The 20,141-nt window shown below is 42.9% G+C and overlaps 2 protein-coding genes across 2 annotated transcripts; one reads left to right on the top strand and one right to left on the bottom strand.

Annotated features, from left to right (window-relative positions):
* Positions 1-2,803: 2,803 nt before the first annotated feature.
* Positions 2,804-18,329, bottom strand: LOC311127313 (palmitoyltransferase ZDHHC8B-like; the record flags this gene model as incomplete). Its single annotated transcript, XM_084159123.1, has 10 exons — positions 2,804-4,427; positions 4,731-4,843; positions 5,520-5,634; positions 5,768-5,900; positions 5,991-6,082; positions 6,205-6,307; positions 6,446-6,618; positions 7,226-7,383; positions 7,855-7,976; positions 18,226-18,329. 10 exons carry the CDS (start codon positions 18,327-18,329, stop codon positions 3,312-3,314), a joined length of 2,229 nt encoding a protein of 742 aa, XP_084015249.1. The 3' UTR covers positions 2,804-3,311.
* A 951-nt stretch (positions 18,330-19,280) lies between these two features.
* Positions 19,281-20,141, top strand: LOC311127428 (C-X-C chemokine receptor type 2-like; the record flags this gene model as incomplete). The annotated part of the gene is made up of 1 exon (XM_084159271.1): positions 19,281-20,141. The coding sequence occupies one exon, from the start codon at positions 19,281-19,283 to the stop codon at positions 20,139-20,141; it is 861 nt and encodes a 286-aa protein (XP_084015397.1).

Here is a 20,141-nt window from a genome sequence, read left to right as displayed (position 1 = left end):
GTAAACCAGAGCCCCCCAGAGAGCTGAACTACACAGGGTGTTATGATTTATACTGATCCTTCCTGTCAGGTGGCACCACAGGAAACGCTTAATCATAAACAGCCCAGGGAGGAAACGCATCAGCGGCACGGGAATCTGAACCTGGCAATCAGCAAGGCACTGAAGACCTGATGGATGGGACATATCAATTAGGAGGAGAGTGTGTGTGTGTGTGCGTGCGTGCGTGCGTCTGATATAACTTTAACACCATTGGTCGGCCAAACATAACCACAACATCGTATAAGATGGCGCTATTCTGACACCAGAATCTGCTCCACTTCACACACTCAATGAACCACAAACCCTCCTCTTCACAGCAGCCTTCCTCATTACCATTTTACCCCAGGCTACAGAAACAGCGAGGAGAGAGAGAGGGAGGGATAGATGTGGGGGTAAGAGAGAGAGAGAGAGAGAGAGAGAGAGAGAGAGAGAGAGAGAGAGAGAGAGAGAGAGAGAGAGAGAGAGAGAGAGAGAGAGAGAGAGGGAGAAAGAGAGAGAGCGAGAGAGAGAGAGAGGGGGGGTGGGTGAAAGGGGGGGTGGGTGAGAGAGAGAGAGAGAGAGAGAGAGAGAGAGAGAGAGGGAGAAAGAGAGGGAGCGAGCGAGCGAGAGAGAGAGAGAAAGGGAGAGAGAGAGAGAGGGGGGAGTGGGTGAGAGAGAGAGAGAGAGAGAGAGAGAGAGAGAGAGAGAGAGAGAGAGAGAGAGAAAAAAAAGAGAGAAAAAGAGAGAAAAAGAGAGAGAGAGTGGAAGGGAGGGAAACAGAGTACCAAAACTACATCAAAACCAGCAGCTCAGAGGTCTGCAACTGGGCCAAAGCTAAAAACACACATGAACAGAACACCAATATTAATATTTGATCAATGGCCTTTAAAGCGGTCCCATCGCTAGACTTCAGACAGTTGAAGTGTCATGATTCCTACAAGCTTGGTGAAGATCAAAAGAGCTCATTCAGTTTGAATAGACACAGTAGGGTCACGGTTGTAGAGAGCATAATGAAGGGGGTCAATCCAGGAGGAGAGAAAAGAAAAGGAAGATGAAAGGATGCACGGAGTCAAAAAACTGTAGAAATGTACATAAAAAATGGATAGGTAAAATGAAGGGTGGAAAAACATCAGTCATTATGTGATCTAACCTTAAGAGATGAATGATCATGAATAGTGCATTGGTTGGGACTCACTACATGTTCTGTTTTGAGTAAATAAATGTTCTGTGATGCAACACGGTACTGTGATAAATTGAATGAGAGAAAAGACTGCTGCCAACTGCAGAACCATAGAAACTGAAATTTTACAGCAGGGGTGGGCTATTGTTAACCAAGGCTGTTCATTCTTTCCGTGTTTTATGAGCACCTAACCCCTGTGTAAACGGTTGTTCTCACTGCAGGCTTGTAGTTCTGGAATGCTGTCTCAATCTCTCTGTGGCTATGGCAACAATCACTGGCAGTAAGAGAAATATCACGGCATCAGAATGCTAGTGCAACACACAATCTCAGTGGAATTGCTTCATTTATTAAAGATATCCAACACATACTTCTCTGAAACCAATAGTTGAGCGCAGCAAGCCTTCCATCAGAAAGTAGGCCTATAGGGTTACCTACTCACTCAAATTCTCTTGGAATGGAATTTTCTTTATTCTACTCACAGCACCTTACAGATAAGTCCACTAGGGGGTACCATTACAAAATCCGAATTGAGCTCAGTTCCTGCACCTTGCAGGTCAGAAGAGAAATATAGGATAAAAGTAAGCTAAACCAAGGTTATGGGTTAGGGTTGTGGTTAAGGCTAGAATTAGAGTTGAACTGGGATGTGGACATGAAGCTAGTGTTATTGGGGTTAAGGCGCCCGCATACTAGGCTCGGTTTGCTCCTAGCAGAACTCGGCTAGGCGAAGCGAACGTCTGTGCCTCGCATACTCCTTTAAAAGACCTTTGATTGAAAAACAATAAAAGTAGCAATATTACTGTTTGTCCCTCTTGAGACACCTTTCATAGTTAGTATACACTTCCGCAAAATAGTAAGAATTAATCTAAGATAAATCAAGAAATATGTAATTAATTTTGACGTTTTTGCAGAGGTCTTAGTCGCGCAATTTTACATCTCATTTCTCAAGTGAAAAGATTTGCATGAAAACTAGTCGTCTCACGTTGCATGACAACAAACACTTAATTGAAGAATCCCGTCCATAGTTCCCTCTCCTACTAGGAGTAGTACTGTTGACCAATCACCGACAAAGGGGCGTAGACTTCGGCTACCAAACTTCGACTTGCCTCAAGAAAAGCATTTGTGCGTGAACAGCTGAAAACAAACAAAGACGTTGTTACAGGAGGGGGTCGCAGTTCCGGAGCGACCCACTAGGTGTCATCCTCTGACAACCTTAAGCACCTCCTCACTCACAGTCTGGACTAATCATTATCCTATTGGTGTCACCTGTGTCTACCTGTTCACCTGTGTATTTATGCCCTCACTTCCCTGTGTTCCCTTGCTCAGTTTTCTCTGTTAGTTTCTCTATGTCCAGCAGTACTACTCAGTGTCTGATCAGAGACCTACCTGTATATCCTGCACCGCACCTGGGTCACACCTCACACCAACCCTTACAGACGTCACAAAATGTAATCATAATAAATGCGCAAACTGTTTTGACTGGGAAGCATGCGACAGGCTATAGGGTTGTGGTTGAGGCTAGGGTTAGGGTTGAACCAGGATGTGGACATAAATGCAAGAACGTATAACAATAACAGATAATAAATAATTGAATGACAACGGCTTATACAGAAAAAGGAAAATAACTGTATTTTTTATTTGTTAAAACAACCACAAAATATTACTAAAGCATAATTTCTACATACGCAAAATAATAGAATGTCTCATCATCACATAACATTATTTCTCAAAAGCATTATCAAAACACATAAACCAACAATAAAATATCTGTCTTCTGTACATTTCCTCTGTTCTGCATAAAGAGGCACAACTGTCTGCTAATTGGCCACTGTCCTGAGATATCTGCAAATGGTGTTGGTTATCACTCACTCTATATTCAACACACACCCTTGTCTAGTGAGAGGTCCAAGTGCAAATATCTGTACAAAAAAAATACAAAATAAAATACAAAATCCCATAACTGCACATTGATGTCCTCTCGACTCCCACACCCTCCCACACACTGACAACCCAAACAGACACACTTACACAGTGCTGGGAAGTTGTGGATATACAGGCTAACACTGCAGAGTGGTGTGGCTGGCTACATACACCCTCCGGGAAGACTCAATGGTTCCTATTTGGGGACACACAGGGGTGCTGAGTCCTTTCCCTCCATGGCGTTGGTGAGTGAGGGGCATTTTGGGGGGGCGTCTGGGGCAGAGGCAGAGGAAGAGGAGGATGAGGGCTGGGCCTGCCTGTCTGGGGGGAGGTAGGCTGGGGATGGGGAACGACCCTTACTCTGCAGGCTGCTGCTGCTCTGCAGGGGGGAGCTGGAATTCCTGGGGGCTCGGGTCAGAGAGGACGACGAGGCGCTGGAGAGGGGTGACCTCGCACCCCCGTACCCCAAAATACCAGTGCTCATCATGAACTCCCTGGAGCCGTATGCAGGAGGGGTGGGGCCGCGGGACCCTGGGAGGCGCATGCTGTCTGCAGGGAGGCTGCGTCTGCTGGGGATGTCATACACCCCCATGTCTGGGCAGCCGTACAGGGCCTGGGACCTGGCCTGCATCCGCAGCATCCTGTCCCTCTCTTCCATCTCCCGCCGCTCCTGAATGGAGGCCATGATGGTCTTGGAGAGGTTGTCATAGCGGACCGGAGAGGCCTCCCGGTGGATCAAGGCCTGTTGGGAGAGGTCCCTGTGCATCAGGGCCTGAGGGGAGAGGTCCCGGGAGGTGAGGGCCTGAGGGGTGAGGTCTCGTAGAGAGGGGTCCCTGGGTGAGGTGTCCCTGGGCTGGGGAGATTGCCTGGTGACCCCCATGAACACAGGGCTGTAGGTGTGTGGAGGGGGCCGCTGCAGCACACTGCCATCATGTCCCAGGGTCATGAAGTGCGGGTGGTAGTGAAGTGGAGGTCCCCCTCGCTGGGCCAGGTAGTGGGGGTCACCTGAGTTCACCAGGCTGTCATAGGAGAGGCTGTTGCGGTTGGACAGGGGGTTGTGAGGGGGGAACAAGCCCGGAGACACCTGATGGGAGATCAGACCCTCTGGGTACAAGGCCGGCAGCTTGTTGCCGTGGCGATAGGCATGTTTGAGGGTGAGGGAGCGGGAGTTGAGGGTGAGAGAGTTGAGCTGGAGTGGAGCAGACATGGGACCGGATGGGAAGGCTAGCTGGTCAAATCTGCCCAGGATGAGTTCTGATGACAGGTTATGACCTCTACTGCTGCCCCCCTGCTGCTCTGGTGCCACAGCCACCTAGACACAACCACAACAAATAACAGACTGTCAGAGAGCTCTCAAAACACAACACAGCCACAACAGTCTGTCAGAGGCTCAACAGAACACAGAATCACATGGCCAGTCTGTTATAAAGCTCTCAAAACACAACACACAACCATGATCTGTGGAAATGGCTCAAAACACAACACACAACCATGATCTGTGGAAACGGCTCAAAACACAACACACAACCATGATCTGTGGAAACGGCTCAAAACACAGCACAATAAATCCACAGTGTATCTGAATGGTGTCAATGCTATGAATGATATGACTGACCTGATGGACAGGTGAGGGGGGTGGTGCCTTAGATGTGGACTGCGGTAATGGCCTGAACTGCTGCAGGGTCTGCCCAGGGGAAGGGGTCACTGGTTTGGGATGCAGACCACTCTCTGGAACCGAAACACAGATGCAGAAGGAAATAAATATTTTACAAAATGTAAATATATTACCATAATGCCTATTGTGATTTGTGACTGAACTAATCCAGAGAGATGCCAAGAGTGTGCAAAGCTGTCATCAAAGCAAAGGGGGGCTATTTGAAGAATCTCAAATATAAAATATATTTTGATTTGTTTAACACTTTTTTGGTTACTACATGATTCCATATGTGTTGTTTCATAGTTTTGATGCCTTCACTATTATTCTACAATGTAGAAAATAGTAAAAAATTAAGAAAAACCCATGAATGAGTAGGTGTTCTAAAACATTTGACCGGTAGTGTACACTGTAAGCTAAAGAACTACAAGCTTCACTATAAACACTAAGCTACATTCTAAATTAGGCTGGTTCTAATATTCAGTAGCTCATCCTGAGTTAAATTTAGTTGCAAATCCACAAGTAAACAAACAAAGAAAAACCAAGGAAGACACAAGCAGCAACAAAAACCATGGCTGCCTCTCTGGGCGCCAATTGAATAATAACGCCACCAGGGTGCAGTATGAGAGCAGTGGATGATAGTTTGTGGGTTTTCTGGACTGTTTCAAGTTTCTTCATGATCATTTCCTAATGCTATCTATAATATTAGGTACTGTATCCCTGGTTGTCAGGTTACTAATGTGACCCTACCTTCTAGAGTTGCTAGGTGGCTCTTCAGCACGTTGGGGTCTGGTTTGGGGGGCAGCGGTGGTGGGGTGTTCAGACGTTGGATGTCTGGCTCTTCCATACCATCAGTGGACGGGCGCTGAGAACGGAAGAGAAGGAACTGCAGTTAAACATATCTGATCTGCTGATGAAGTTAGTTAAATACTGATGTTTTATGTGTGTGTGAATATGGGATGTTCCCTTCTGAGGGTATTTGGGGTGGACAGACGTACCTTATTTTGGATATCATGAGTCTGAATGCCGTTATCCTCAACCTTAATAATTGGTATCTGTATGTCAGTCTCTGGTCTCAGGAATGGAGGAATGATGCGAACTGTTGATTTCTTAATGGGCCTCGCTGTATACCTGGTATGGTCCAAGCAAATAGATAAGTTAATGAGCTCCAAAACGTTATATTAAACATGATGTTTACATAAAATGTCACATGTTTCTTACTTTGGAGAAATGGGACTGCATATGAGATACTCCAAGTTGCCACAGCAACCTTGTGTGAAAGGGTTGACCCCTCCTTGAAACTTCCCAGTAACCTGTGGAAAAGAATGCAACAATTTCATCATTAAAGTGAGGACTCGACCTAGGGTGGCCTCATATATTCCAGAAACCTTGTATCTAGTCATTTAAAAACATGAGTTACATAGAGGCGTCTGACCTGTTCATTGGTGGTTCTGCCCCTGGACACCAGGTAGAGGTGGAACCCTGTGAGGCCCAGGACAGGAATGAAGAACAGACCTGATACACTCATCACCACCAGGCTGGACACAGCAGTTAAGGAGCCTCAATGACTCTCTTTAGGGAGCTTTAGAAATGAATGACCCTGATCATACTGCACACACAGCATGAACATACATACACATACACAAAGTACACAGAGTGTGTGTACGGAAGGATACGTGACAGTACAGTGCAGCTTCCACAGGTCTTCCAAATGGTGTAGGATGTAGAGCAGGCCACCGGAGAGCACGCCCACCATGTGCAGCGTGAGTGACAGCAGAAACAGGAAGAAGTAGCGGTAGTTCCGCCTCCCGATACAGTTGTTCACCCAGGGACAGTGGTGGTCAAAGTCCTGCATATGGTCATGACACAATGAGACACAACATTAGATAAAACATTCAATCACTCTGAAAATTATGACAACATATTGTAGCAGCCTACTTTACATGACTCTGTCCAACATTGTGCATCCATGTTACAAAGAGTATTCTGGAGTGGTCTAGCTAGCAAATAGTATTGGACAGTGAAAAAGCATTATCTACCGAAGTCAAATATCATACAAGTGTTGATAGGATCTGAGCTGTCTAAATATACCTCAGTGTACACACGCAGATTGTCCCAACCCTTTTCAAATCTCATCTCTCTCCCCGCTGCGGGGACATTAAGGATTGGGGGAAAGGGATTAACCTGATTAATGTGATCTCTCTCTCTCTCCCTCCCCCTCTATCCCTCCATCATTTTCTCCCACCCGCCATTACCCTACAGCCACACACACTATTGATCCCTACTCAGGCCCTTCCTCCTCCCTCCCCCATCAACCACTACCCCCCCCCCCCCCATTCACCCCTTCATCCCACTCTCCACCAGCCCTTGATTGTTCTCTCTGTCTCACTCCTTCTTCCCTCCCTTTCTCTCTCTCTCTCCCTCCATCCATCCCTCCCTCCCTCCCTCCCTCTCACCTCTACACAGTGGTCACAGACACTGCAGTGGGAGCATCGTGGAGGTCTGTAGAAGTGACAGGAGGCACACCACTTCATCCGGACCTGGACACCCTTCACGTCCACGTTCTTGTAGAGCGGAGCGCGGAAGTCATCGTCCTTGTCCTCGTCCTCATTAGCTGAAACCCAAACACACAGCACAACATGAACTATAGGTCAATGGCACAACACTGGGCGTGGGGTAACACTGGATATTGTTGTTTTTATGTCAATGTTTCTCTTCCAATTCCTTCTCAGACAGAAAGTTAACATTACTAACATAAATCTGGCCTAGTTTATCAATCTATTCACAATGTAATGAAATGTACTAGTATGTTATAACTAGTAGATAATAATTCAATACAGTTGAACAACTACATGCCCACCTACTGTAATGTTTGTCATGTTAAGTTACACTATAGTGTACAGTAGTGAATAGAGGTTTTCTGTTCTACCTGATCATTAATTGCACACACCTGGTGTCCCAGGTCTAAATCAGTCCCTGATTAGAGGGGAACAATGAAAAAAACGCAGTGGAACTGGCTTCGAGCTCCAGAGTTGAGTTTGATGGTACTAGTGTATTATAGTAGTTATAGAATTGTATAACTAACCCATAGGGAGAACGCCTGCATCCATAAAGGTTGCCATGGTGAAGTTGGCCAAGACAAAGAAGAAGAGGATGCCACTGCATGGTGGCACGTAGATTGACACAGTCACTGCCAGCCACGGGCACCTGGGAGAGAGAGACAAGAGACGTACAGTACAGTAGACTCACAATACACACACAGTAATTTTGCAATACACACACATTACACTCACAGTATACACTTAGAACACGCATAGTAATATATCTAGGTTGAATGGGTTGAAAGGGGTATAAAACTCCCTCAGGCTCAGTGTAGGAATCAATCAAAAGGGCTCATCATAATTATTTGGTTCCCTCAACAGGAAAATATAACTTCAGTTACCAACATACACCAGTTACCAAACTCGGCGACTCTAAATTCAGACTGATGCCCAAATTCATGGCGTTTTCTAAATATGTCCACAGAGCTTATAGAAACCATCATAACCATCACTGTCATAATGCAAATGTGGTTAAAACTGGAGAATTAGATTTGGTGAGAGGATGCTCTGATTATATCTCTACAGTGTGAGATTAAATAGAGGCTCTGTAATCAGGTTTACTGAAGGAGACACAGAGGAAGTCACAGTGGATTATAATGATTAAATGTCGGCATGAGTAACCTATACAATATCCGATTTTTTAAAATCTGTATAGAATTGAGTCCAAAGCCATGCTGCTGTGACGATTTTATCTTCACTTGAAAAGCTTACAGCAGAATGTGTTTCAGCATTGGGCCTCTTACATTATCACAACTGGCATCATGTCATAATGGCATAATGCTTCTCCTTCCTGTAGGTATTTTATGTTTAGGGGCAACAACAGCAGTAGTGTGGTTTACCATTGAAATGCAGACTGTGTATTAGTGACCATGACCGTAACAGTGACTGTAACAGGACCGTGATCAGTGTGAAACAGATACTGGGCGGCTCCACCCCACACGACCCAAACCTGTCTCCCCACAGTTGCAAAGGTCAAGGGTCAGGATGTGACGAGGGCAGAACGTGTATGTGTGAACTGAACTCCAATAGACTGACCGTGACTGTGAACGCTGTGAAATGGACTAAATTTAGACCCTTCCCCAGCCCCAGCCCCAGCCGCAACTCCAGCCCCAGTCCCAGCCGCAGCCCCAGCCCAGCCCAACCTGGCGCAAGCCCCACAACCCCCACAGAACAGCCCCAGTAAGGATGGGCGTGTGGGGGAGAGTTGGAGAGTGTGGGGGAAGGGTGGTTACCCCCGAAGGAATGCCTGGTTATGCCATGCCAGCTGCAATCTCAATAATCCCAGGATTAGGGACTCTGGATTACAGACCACTCTGCCAGCCCGCGATGGTGGAATCCTCCCATCAGACGACAAACACACAGCCCCTACAGCCAGCAGCACACAGCACAACACACAGCCCAACAGAACCCATTCCATACCTATAGGATAAAGCAAACCATACATACTCCATTACCTACACAGCTGCAACAGACAAGCCTGCCTTTACAGACAAACAGCCTTCATAGGCAAATACAATACAGTTCTGTACTGGAGAAACAGCTGTGTCTGAAGATCTGTCAGAATAATGCTCCTATTTAAGGATTTACTTAATTGAAACATTAACACTCAATTGTACTACAGAGCAAATCAGATTAATGAGGGGAACAGAACAGTGGGTTCCCACAGCTGGAGGAGGGGATTTATATCTTAAATCCTCTCTGAAGCAACGTTTCACTAAATGTAGTCATGTTTGAGATGTACTTGAATTGTCATAAGAGAGCTAGATTACACGGATATGTGCATTACACTGTACCCCTGCACTACACAGAGTCCACGCTGTACTTGTCCCAGTACATATACTGAATACTGTACTTGCAAGTCTAGCCACCCTACAGTATAAATAGGGAATGTGGATGAAGTTGGCAGATTCAGGGGTAGCTGCCAGCGGGGCAGCACTAAATATTAGGGATCAAGCCCAGTCAGTCTGCATGGTCTGGAGTAGTGTTTATGTATCTGCATACTACTTTCACCATCCTCCTCTACCAGCAAGACCAATGGGTGGAGGGGAAAACAAGTAGCCAAAAAGGCAATTAGGAATAAGTATACTGGCACTGATTATCTTTTCAAAACTCATTATTTAGATGGTCAAATCCTCTTCCCCCCTCACCCATCTGTCAAATAATGGATCTATCACAAAAAAAAGAATACAAAATGAGCACAATATGGAAGATAATGATATTGTGTTCCAAATAAGCAGAAATCAGTCAACCTCATTTGGGCTGAGTGCGGAACGGAGAGGACACACCAGATAAGGTGAAGCGCTTTATAAGAGGGTCGATCCGCGACTTCCTGATTTCTTATCAAAGGGATTATTTCTGTGGATGCCATTGCATGAGCGGCCCTGCCGGCCAGGCCATCATTGGTTTGTGACAATCTGGAACACAGCACAGGGAGTGTTCTCATTATGCTGCAGTGTGGTGGTGCAGGCAGACAAGCCCCTGCCTTGCGCCTAATGAAACAGACAGCAGAGCTGTATTAAATCATCAAGAAGGGTAAGCTGCTGCTGCTGAGGCTGTCCAATCTGCACACTGCCCTGCCTGAGTAGAGCCCAGCAGTGGGTAGGCTAGTCATCACTACCACTGTCTGTTGCATCGGCAGCAAGCAGCAAGCAGAGAAGAGCATTAGAGAGGCTCACAACTACACTCTTAGAAAAAAGGGTTCCAAAAGGGTTTTTCGGTTGTCCCCATAGGATAACCCTTTTGGGTTCCATGTAGAACCCTCTGTGGAAAGGGTTATTCATGGAACCCTAAAGGGTTCTACCTAGAACCAAAAAGGGTTCTCCTATGGGGACAGCCGAATAACCATTTTAGGTTCTAGTGTAGGGCTCCTAGAACATCTCATGGAATGAAAATATGAGTGTTAGAAATGTTGAATGAAATATGATCATAAGCCCTTAGGAATGTATGACCTGTCTTTAGCTTTAGAATACACTGAATGAACACATAACACTGTTATAACACAGTTTGAAGAGAATTCTTCTTTGAACTATAAAAACTATGGCTTGAATATCAACTACAGTACTAGTCAAAAGTTTGGACACACCTACTCATTCCAGTGTTTTTCTTTATTTTTTACTATTTTCTACATTGTAGAATAATAGTAAAGACATCAAAACTATGAAAGAACACATATGGAATCATGTAGTAATATTTTACATTTACATTTTTAGTCATTTAGCAGACGCTCTTATCCAGAGCGACTTACAGTTAGTGAGTGCATACATTTTCATACTGGCCCCCCGTGGGAATCGAACCCACAACCCTGGCGTTGCAAACGCCATGCTCTACCAACTAAGCTACACGGGACTACCAAAAGAGTGTTAAACAAATCTAAAAGTTCTTGAAATGTTCCATATTGACTGACCTTCATGTCTTAAAGTAATGATGGACTGTCGTTTGTCTTTGCTTATTTGAGCTGTTCTTGCCATAATATGGACTTGGTCTTTTACCAAATAGGGCTATCTTCTGTATACCAAACCTACTTTGTCACAACACAACTGATTGGCTCAAACGCATTAAGAAGGAAAGAAATTCCACAAATTAACTTTTAACAAGGCACACCTGTTAATTGAAATGTATTCCAGATGACTACCTGGTTGGGAGCTGGTTGGGAGAATGCCAAGAGTGTGCAAAGCTGTCATCAAGGCAAAGGGTGGCTACTTTGAAGAATCTCAAATATTAAATATATTTTGATTTGTTTAACACTTTTTTGGTTACTACATGATTCCATATGTGTTCTTTCTTAGTTTTGATGTCTTCACTATTATTCTACAATGTAGAAAATAGTAAAAATAGAGAAAAACCCTTCAATGAGTAGGTGTGTCCAAACTTTTGACTGGTACTGTATGTATATCTACTTAATGGAAACATTTGTGTACATATAATATTATTGTATCTAGGGATCGATGCGTATGTGGGCATAAAACAAACTGTTTGTTTGGGTGTTATTCTATAAATATCTAACCCACTATGGGTGTGTATCACATCTGACTTACTCCCCTCTGCACATGATTGCATAATTAACTCAGAAAGAAAGTAAAAGGTCAAGAAGGCTTCTCCTTACAGAATTGTATAGCATCTCAGCTACATCAAATGTTGACATTAACTGTGGCAAATAGTTACAAGGAAACACCCTTGAAGTTACCCTTGAAATAATATTTTCTTACAATGTTTCAAATTCGTAGTGTTTCTACTGTTGGTCTTTGCATGTCTTTTGTGAATTGTCCACAGTAACAATACTTAGAGAGAACAATGTAACACACTCTGAAGGCTGAGATAACAGTTTCTGTTTTAGCTCAGTAATGAGGCTATTTATCAGTCGAAGGATGACCAAAGGTTCCTACTTTCAGTAGCCCCCCCATGCCAACTTCACAGGAGGACATTTGTCTTGATATTGAAAAGTGTCCTAAATCTTGTTTAGGCCAGTTTGTCAGTTTGTGAGTCATGTACTTTGATACATCAGAGTAACTGTTGCAGCTTACTCTAGATACTAACAGACTGGGGGTGCATTTGGGCACTTTCTTTTGACATGCACATACTCTAAGTAATAACCTGAGTGACCATGAGGTCTGACTGGCATTCCCTTTGGACTCCCTACAGCAGCATATAGCACCAAGGATGAATCAAGGTCTCTAACCCTCAGAGGTACCAAGGTGGGGTTAAATTTGGTCGAGATAACGACAGGATCTGGCATCTGTCCATCACTGCTTTTAAAGGAACACAGACACTGTCCCTGCTGACAGAGCAGACAGGCAGACAGACACAAATATACCAGTCATTCTCTGATTAAAGGGCTGTCTAACAGTGATGTAGGCCTACATATGATGTAACGGCAAAATATTGTCCCTACAGATTCCATTTCTTCTGCTACTGCCAAATGATGATATAATTCACAGCAAAGGGTGGTTCACAAAGAGCTGGGGTCCATTTGTATGTGTGCTTCCTGTAAAGTGTTGAAATAAATGTGCTTCCTGTAAAGTGTTTATGGAATGGGCCTCCACTACTTCCTGAGTGAAAGGGCAAACAAAAGAGCATGTGTGATTGGGCTGGAATGCTCAGTTTCAACATGAGCTTATCTTTGAAGAATGGCTGTCCATGGAAAAGAAACTTCAGACATAGACAGTGTATTTTATCATAGTGAAACATCTCTCAGTGGGAACGTTTTCGGAAAGTTCTTCATCTCTCTTGTTGGCGATCTTCAGAGAAACCTGCAATAACAGCCACTTGTCCTGGAGAAGTAGCCCTCTGGGGGTTTGTGCTAATGGAGTGTGGAAGTTATCTTTAGAAATGCAGATACGAGTCTATTGATCATTAATGGAAAATGACCACTCACTCTCATTATATAATACTAGGGATAGACTGCTTGCTCTGCCTGGCCGCCAAAGTAATGCTACCCACATACAGCAGCAGCATACATCATCTGATTGCAAATACCAACACAGAATTTCAGGGATTCTTGAAAGTCGTGACAATCCTCGTCTGCCAGGAAAACTTTATTTGTATACTTTGTTTTTGTAATTTTCTAAATATTTGTAATATTATTAAATTTGCATGTCGGCTCTGTGCCAGGAAATGCCCCTTTCTAGAGCAAAGGATCCCAATTTCAAACTCCCCCCCAAAATGTTTAAACTCTAAAAACTGGCTAAAATGAATATTCACTGAAAAAGGATCTCATATAGTTTCTTGCAATAGCCCTCTCTGACTTTAAGGAATATGTTTCTCAAAATTGTGATTCCTAAAAAATTTGTCCGGAGTGTTGGTCAACTGTCTAAAATCCTAAATGAATAGAAAATTAGCAGGGTCAGCTATACCATGGGAACCCCTTCCTCATCTCCTGATTACATGTTGTGCAACAAGACAACTCATGGTCCTAAAAGTCCTCTACTTTTGAAAGATTTAAAAAACATTATTGATATCACCATAGTCACAACCATAACCTGACAACTCAATCTACCTTATAGATTAACATAGAACATGAATTTTGGTTCAAATATGTTCATTTTAATTAGGTTTTAGAGTTATAAAGCAACTGAAGAGAAACAAAATTGCTATGTAGTATAGCACTCGAATAAAGAAGAAAAATATGCAATTTGTCAACTCCGTAAAACATAAACTCTGTCAGATTTTTGTCTAACGTCTGATAGAATGGTTGGGCCAATTGCAACCACTGATGGCCACTAGATTGTCACCAGCTGATGTCTAGTTAAACCATCAATGTTTGTATAAAATGTTTTAGAGACAACAATATGTCTGTTTTGAGTAACTGTTGTCACCTCGGGCAGTTGCTTGTCAACTCTGTCACCAATTGCTAACTACTTTAAGATCGATTTGTTTGTAAATATTCTGAAGAAATGTGTTAATCATTGTCCTGCAATATATGCTTAAACTATTTAACAATTTGCTGTGCTAGAAAAAAGCATAATGTTTGCTTTATAAATCTTGCTTTATGTTCTTAATCTAGAAAAACATGCCAAAATGCTAACAAAATTAGCCCTGGAGCATTATACAGTGTTATAAAACAAAACAAAAATACTTTTGGAGATTAGCATTGCATATTTTAATAAGCTAATGTTAGATTGACACAATCAAGGCCTTTAAATACTTGTTGTACAATAAATATACAAATGAAATGCCTTTTGTCTGATGGAGTTGACATAAATCTAGTTAGCTGCACTTTATGAAAAAAATGTTTTTAATTATGCTGGTTGTTCCTTTACATGGTGTGATAGCTGATACTTTGGTTTTAAAATATATATTTCAAATCCTGTTATTATGAAGAAAATTATTTGTGGAACATTTTTTGTATTGTCTCGTCTTTTAAGAATTCCTGATTTACAATCCCAATTAAAAACATCCCCGGAATCAGTCAACAACAGCAAGCCACCAGGATAATAATGCAATAAACAAGCCTATACGTTTTTTTCCTCTTGCAGCAGTATGTGAAGAGATAGGATTGGCATACAACTGGGTCACTGACACTGAAAAGTAGCAATCAAACTGCAACAGCAGCAGCTACATCAGCAGCCAAGAGTTGCAATAAAATGAAATGAGTTTACTTTTTTTTAACACACTTCACTTATCAGATGATTCATTATATTGTATTTCCCATAAAGAATTCCAGAATTCCTCATTCCAAACAGCATGTCAATTGCGGGTATGCAGTAGGCATGGCCATGTCAGTTCTTATATTCAGTTGTTATATTCACTGTTGACACTTTCAGATACAAGATCACTTTCTTGAGCTTTCTCCATGTAACAGTTCAACGACATGAAATGGACCGAAAACTGTGAATCTTCCATGCTAAGGATGCAGATCCTACCCTACATAGCCATAGAGGATTACACATCTATCTTAAGCCCAATGTCCATAAGCTCCTTGTCTTTGAACAGCAGGGAGTAAAACAATAGGGAGGATGTCAGTATGAAATCACTCTTTCCAGGCTCTCTCACGCATCGTTAGATAACCCCCAGCCAAGTCAGTGGTTTTAGTCCAACTCAGCCCACTGAGTACAGTACAGCACATTTACAACTCAATCCACTGAGTACAGTACAGCACATTTACAACTCAATCCACTGAGTACAGTACAGCACATTTACAATTCAATCCACTGTGGCCCACTTTCTTTTTCCTCATTTCAATGCACAATCACATGTGACTGAGGATATAACGTTCTAAAAGATTTCAGTTCATCAGAAGTGCATGTAGTCTAGTGCACTTATGCCAGTATGAAAATGTGTGCACTCACTAACTGTAAGTTGCTCTGGATAAGAGCGTCTGCTAAATGACTAAAATGTAAAAATGTAAATGCCAAGTTTCCACCAGAGAATTACCCAAAATGCTCAGACTTTTCTGTTTCCATCTCCACAGACTGGCACCTGTATCACACTAGGCCATGGCCTCAGTGGACATGCTCTGACTTCTGGCCAAGGCCTGGCCACTGGTACTTTTCAACCGGTATTTACATAACAATAGCTAAGTGTAAACATCTTTCTATGGTTAACACCTTCTCACAAAGCAACTGTGTTGATTTTTTATTTATTTTACCTTTAACTAGGCCAGTCAGTTAAGAACAAATTCTTATTTACAATGACGGCCTACACCGGCCAAACCCAGACGACGCTGTGCGCCGCCCAATCACGCCCGGTTGTGATACAGCCTGGAATCGAACCAGGGGGTCTGTAGTGACACCTCAAGCACTGAGATGCAGTGCCTTAGACCGCTGTGCCACTCGGGAGCCCAATGATGCAGAGGTTGTTGATTCTGCCCTTTACAAGTCGTCGATAGTTTCCTCCTCCCTGCTCGCCCCAAGTCTTTAGTCACCCCTAGTTCCACAGATGGGGGAATCAAAATGCATCGATCAGAAGATCGGGATCCTAATCCGAAACTTCCCATCTGCTAGAGGATCCACTTGAAACGTTGCTGGTAAAACAACATGTTGACAATGTCATAAAGGGATTTAGGAATACATTTTCACATTATGATCACTTGGGGCATGCTGGTGTAGGCTACAGCTCTGAGAGGTGTGGTTGTGTTCATTATATTTTGAGTCAGAATAAAATATTATATAATGATGTTTCCGGATCAGAACACAGTTATATCAACCACTGAACCACATCATCATCCTAGCATTTGAGTTTAGCCTAACAAGAAAATCGACCTTAGACATAGGCCTAATAGTTAAATAGACTCTTAACTCACATAGACCCCATACAAAATTCATATAGCCTACAGTAGCTCAGATTAAGAGGATCAACATGATATTAGGCAATGACATGTAAATACTAATAGAAATCTTTGGGTACAGTATTGTTGAACTGTTTAATGAATAATTTAGCATATTAATATGTAATTAAAACTACACCAGAATTTTGTAAAGTCTTTTCACAAAATATAATTTTTTCAACAACAAATGTGTGTCATATTTCACTTCTGTCAGATTGAACGCTACAAAAACACTGTTCTAAATTCTGAATGTGAAGTTTGCCTTAAAATGTTTATAGGTCATTCTTCAATTACAGTGGCACTTGGACATGGCATTTTGGACAAAATGTACTTCACTTTTCTAGATTCTTTATTTTATTTTATTTGGGTACATCTTCCCATTTTAAATAATATGCCATTTAGCAGACGCTTTTATCCAAAGCGACTTACAGTCATGCGTGCATACAATTTTTGTGTATGGGTGGTCCCGGGGATCGAACCCACTACCCTGGCGTTACAAGCGCCGTGCTCTACCAGCTGAGCTACAGATAACCACATATGGTAGCTTAATTACTTTAAGTTTTTACCATTATGACAATGTTGTGCCATCTGTAGGAGTAGTAACACCAATGATGGTAACACAAATGAGACATTTGAGGTACATTTTCTGAAATGGAGGCCACTGCTAAATTCATCAATCCTTTACTAAAGTGATATGATAAATCATTTTGCTCACAATGTTATTTCCCTTCATTTAAATTGACTAACACCAAGTGACACTTTGGATTTTGACACACCAAATTAGTGTGGAATCCTCAAATGGAATGGAATCCTCAAATTGATGACATACTAAAAGGGTGTGATTTGCTAATAATTTGCTTTAATATAGACCCCTCCCCCAATAACAGTTTGCCACTGGAGAGAATGCTCAAGGTCCTTGTATATCTTTGTAATTAGTTATTTTCAAGGTGGTAACACCAATTAATTAAACTGAGGGTCACACATTATACTGGTTTTTAAAAAATTGGTATTTCAATAGCCTTCTTTGTTTTTATGATTCTATACAATATATTACATACTTTTGTTCACTTTCTAGCATTTAAAATAATAGATAGATATCTCTAAATTCCCAAAACATGTCTTTACAACTCCACTAAGGTGACAAGCCTGCTCCTAAGTAATTTAAACAATGCATAAACATAAAGTGTTGCAGTGTAAATTATTTGCATTATGTTTTATCATTTATAAACAGTTAAATATGAACACAAACATGTATTATATGTGTTTATTTGTAATTTTAAAGTGTGGTTCATGGATTCAAAGGCAAGGGAAGCAAATGCCAAATAAATTCAAGAACGACCCTTATTCTACACAGTGTGTGAGCGACCACAGTTTTATCACAACCTTTCCCTAGAGACAACTTTACCGTTTGAAGCAATTGTGCATGCCCATTGCATCTTATACTTCATAGGCCTATATACAGATATGCAATTCAAATCTGTGGACTTGGCCTAGGCCTACTTCAGATATGGAAAATAATAGTTTCGAAAAGGTAGGCTACTTTAGTGTCTGGTATCAAACTACATTTTCTAAAGGAGGCATATGGTCAACTTACGTAAAGACAAAGAATAAAGTGGTGGACCCGACGAGGAGGACGGCAGCAGTGGACACCGGAATAAACGAGCTGGCTTTAATTCTCTCTCCGCCGCTGGTGGGCATTCTGTACTTTCCACAAACATCAGCAGTTTATTCCAACGAAACGTTTACACCGAGATACAATAAATGATCCATGATACGACGTATTCTCACTATGTTCTGTCCTGAATCTCCATGGATCAACAAATCCATGGTCAAAAAGTCCAACGAACTGCGCCCTTCTTGGAAATCCCACCGTCCCGACTGGTCCTGACCAACCACCAACTCAACCAAGCGCGCTGGCACACTGGTCACCGCTCTTGATTTGATAGGTGGGGCTTTCGCCGGGGAAAGGTAGCATTGGGACACAACATCGGGAGTCTGTCTATTGGTTGGACTCCGTTTGAAGGATGACTTACGTGAACTACACTATAGCAGGTTAGACTCCGTTGTGCTGTATGTTTTCAGTGATAAATATTATTTTTACTATTTAAAAAAACAAAACTCTCATTTCATAGACATACTCTTGATTACAAATGTTATTTGCTTTAACATGGAAATGGATATGTCATTAGAAATTGACAATAATGTTGTTCCATAGTGAGAGATCAAAGTATTAAATGTACAAATGTGGAATATTCTAACAACATAAACATAGGCTATTCAAACTGCTCCTTTACACTGATCCAAGTTCAGTTGGGCTTTTCTCTTCTGTATTGGTTACTACAAGTCTCTGGCAGGGGCGAACTGGCCATCTGGTATTTCGGGCAAATTCGGGCCCATTTTTGATCGGGGCCTCAACAATAAAAATGGGCCGGTGTGGGGACCTCAAGTAAAAAAATGGGCCGGTGTGTTTGAAATGCCAGGGCCGATTTCTGGTCCCAGTCTCTGGTGCTCTCCAAGAACTGAAGACTTAGAAATGTGAAGTCTCTAAGGATTCGTTTAGGGGTTGGGCCTGGCTGTAGCATGATATTAACATCCCTTATAAATGTTGAGCAAAATAAGGCTCAAACATAGATAGATGCCTCAGGTGTGATGGATGCAACGGAGTGGATCAAAGCCTTCATTCGAGGGCTGATGTGTCTGCTAGGGATCTTGGGGAACAACTGGCTTTGTCTCCGCTCTCTCCCTGGACCCAAGTCCAGTCTCCGCACCAATGAGGTCCTCTTCATCAACCTGGCCGTCTCCAACCTCATCACCAACTACCTGGTGGACCTGCCCGCTACCATGGCTGACTTTGTTGGCCACTGGTTCCTGGGTGCCTACTGCGTTGTGCACCAGTTCTGCTCTGAACTGTCAGAGACCAGCAGTGTCTTCTCCACCTTGTTTATTAGTGTGTTCTGGTACCAGAAGCTGGTGGGCTCTCTGAAACGCGGAGGTGCTCCGATCCAGCTGGATAGCCTCCGTCTCATAGCCTGTCTCCTGGCTGGCAGCTGGATAGTAGCTGTGGTCTTCAGTGTTCCACAATTCTTCTTTGTCAAGGTGGTGAGTGGAAATGAGAGCCACGATGACTGTATAGAAGTCTTTCCCTCTCAAACTGCAAGGCAGATCTATGAGCCATTGTTTCTGACCTTCACTAACGTCCTCCCCATCGCTGGTATAGTGTTTGCTAGCATCCAGATTGTGATCACTTTGCTAAGGAACCAGACACGTATCCAGGGCCTGACTTCGGACCATCACAAGGGGACAGCTAACTCAGGTACTCATGTGAGGGCAGCCAAGAGCGTGGTGGCTGTGGCCACTGTGTTTGTGGTGTGCTGGGTGACCCACCTGCTGCTGATGATATCCAGCAACATCCACACGTCCTCCTTGATGTTGGAGCTGGCCAGCTACATCGGGTCCTCTTACATCTGCATCATCCCCTACATCTTCCTCTATGGAGTAAAAAAACTGTAG

The sequence above is a fragment of the Coregonus lavaretus genome (genome assembly GCF_964263955.1).
Source record: "Coregonus lavaretus genome assembly, chromosome: 4".
In the NCBI taxonomy this organism is placed as follows: Eukaryota; Metazoa; Chordata; class Actinopteri; order Salmoniformes; family Salmonidae; genus Coregonus; species Coregonus lavaretus.
This window is presented reverse-complemented; position numbering and strand designations above follow the sequence as displayed.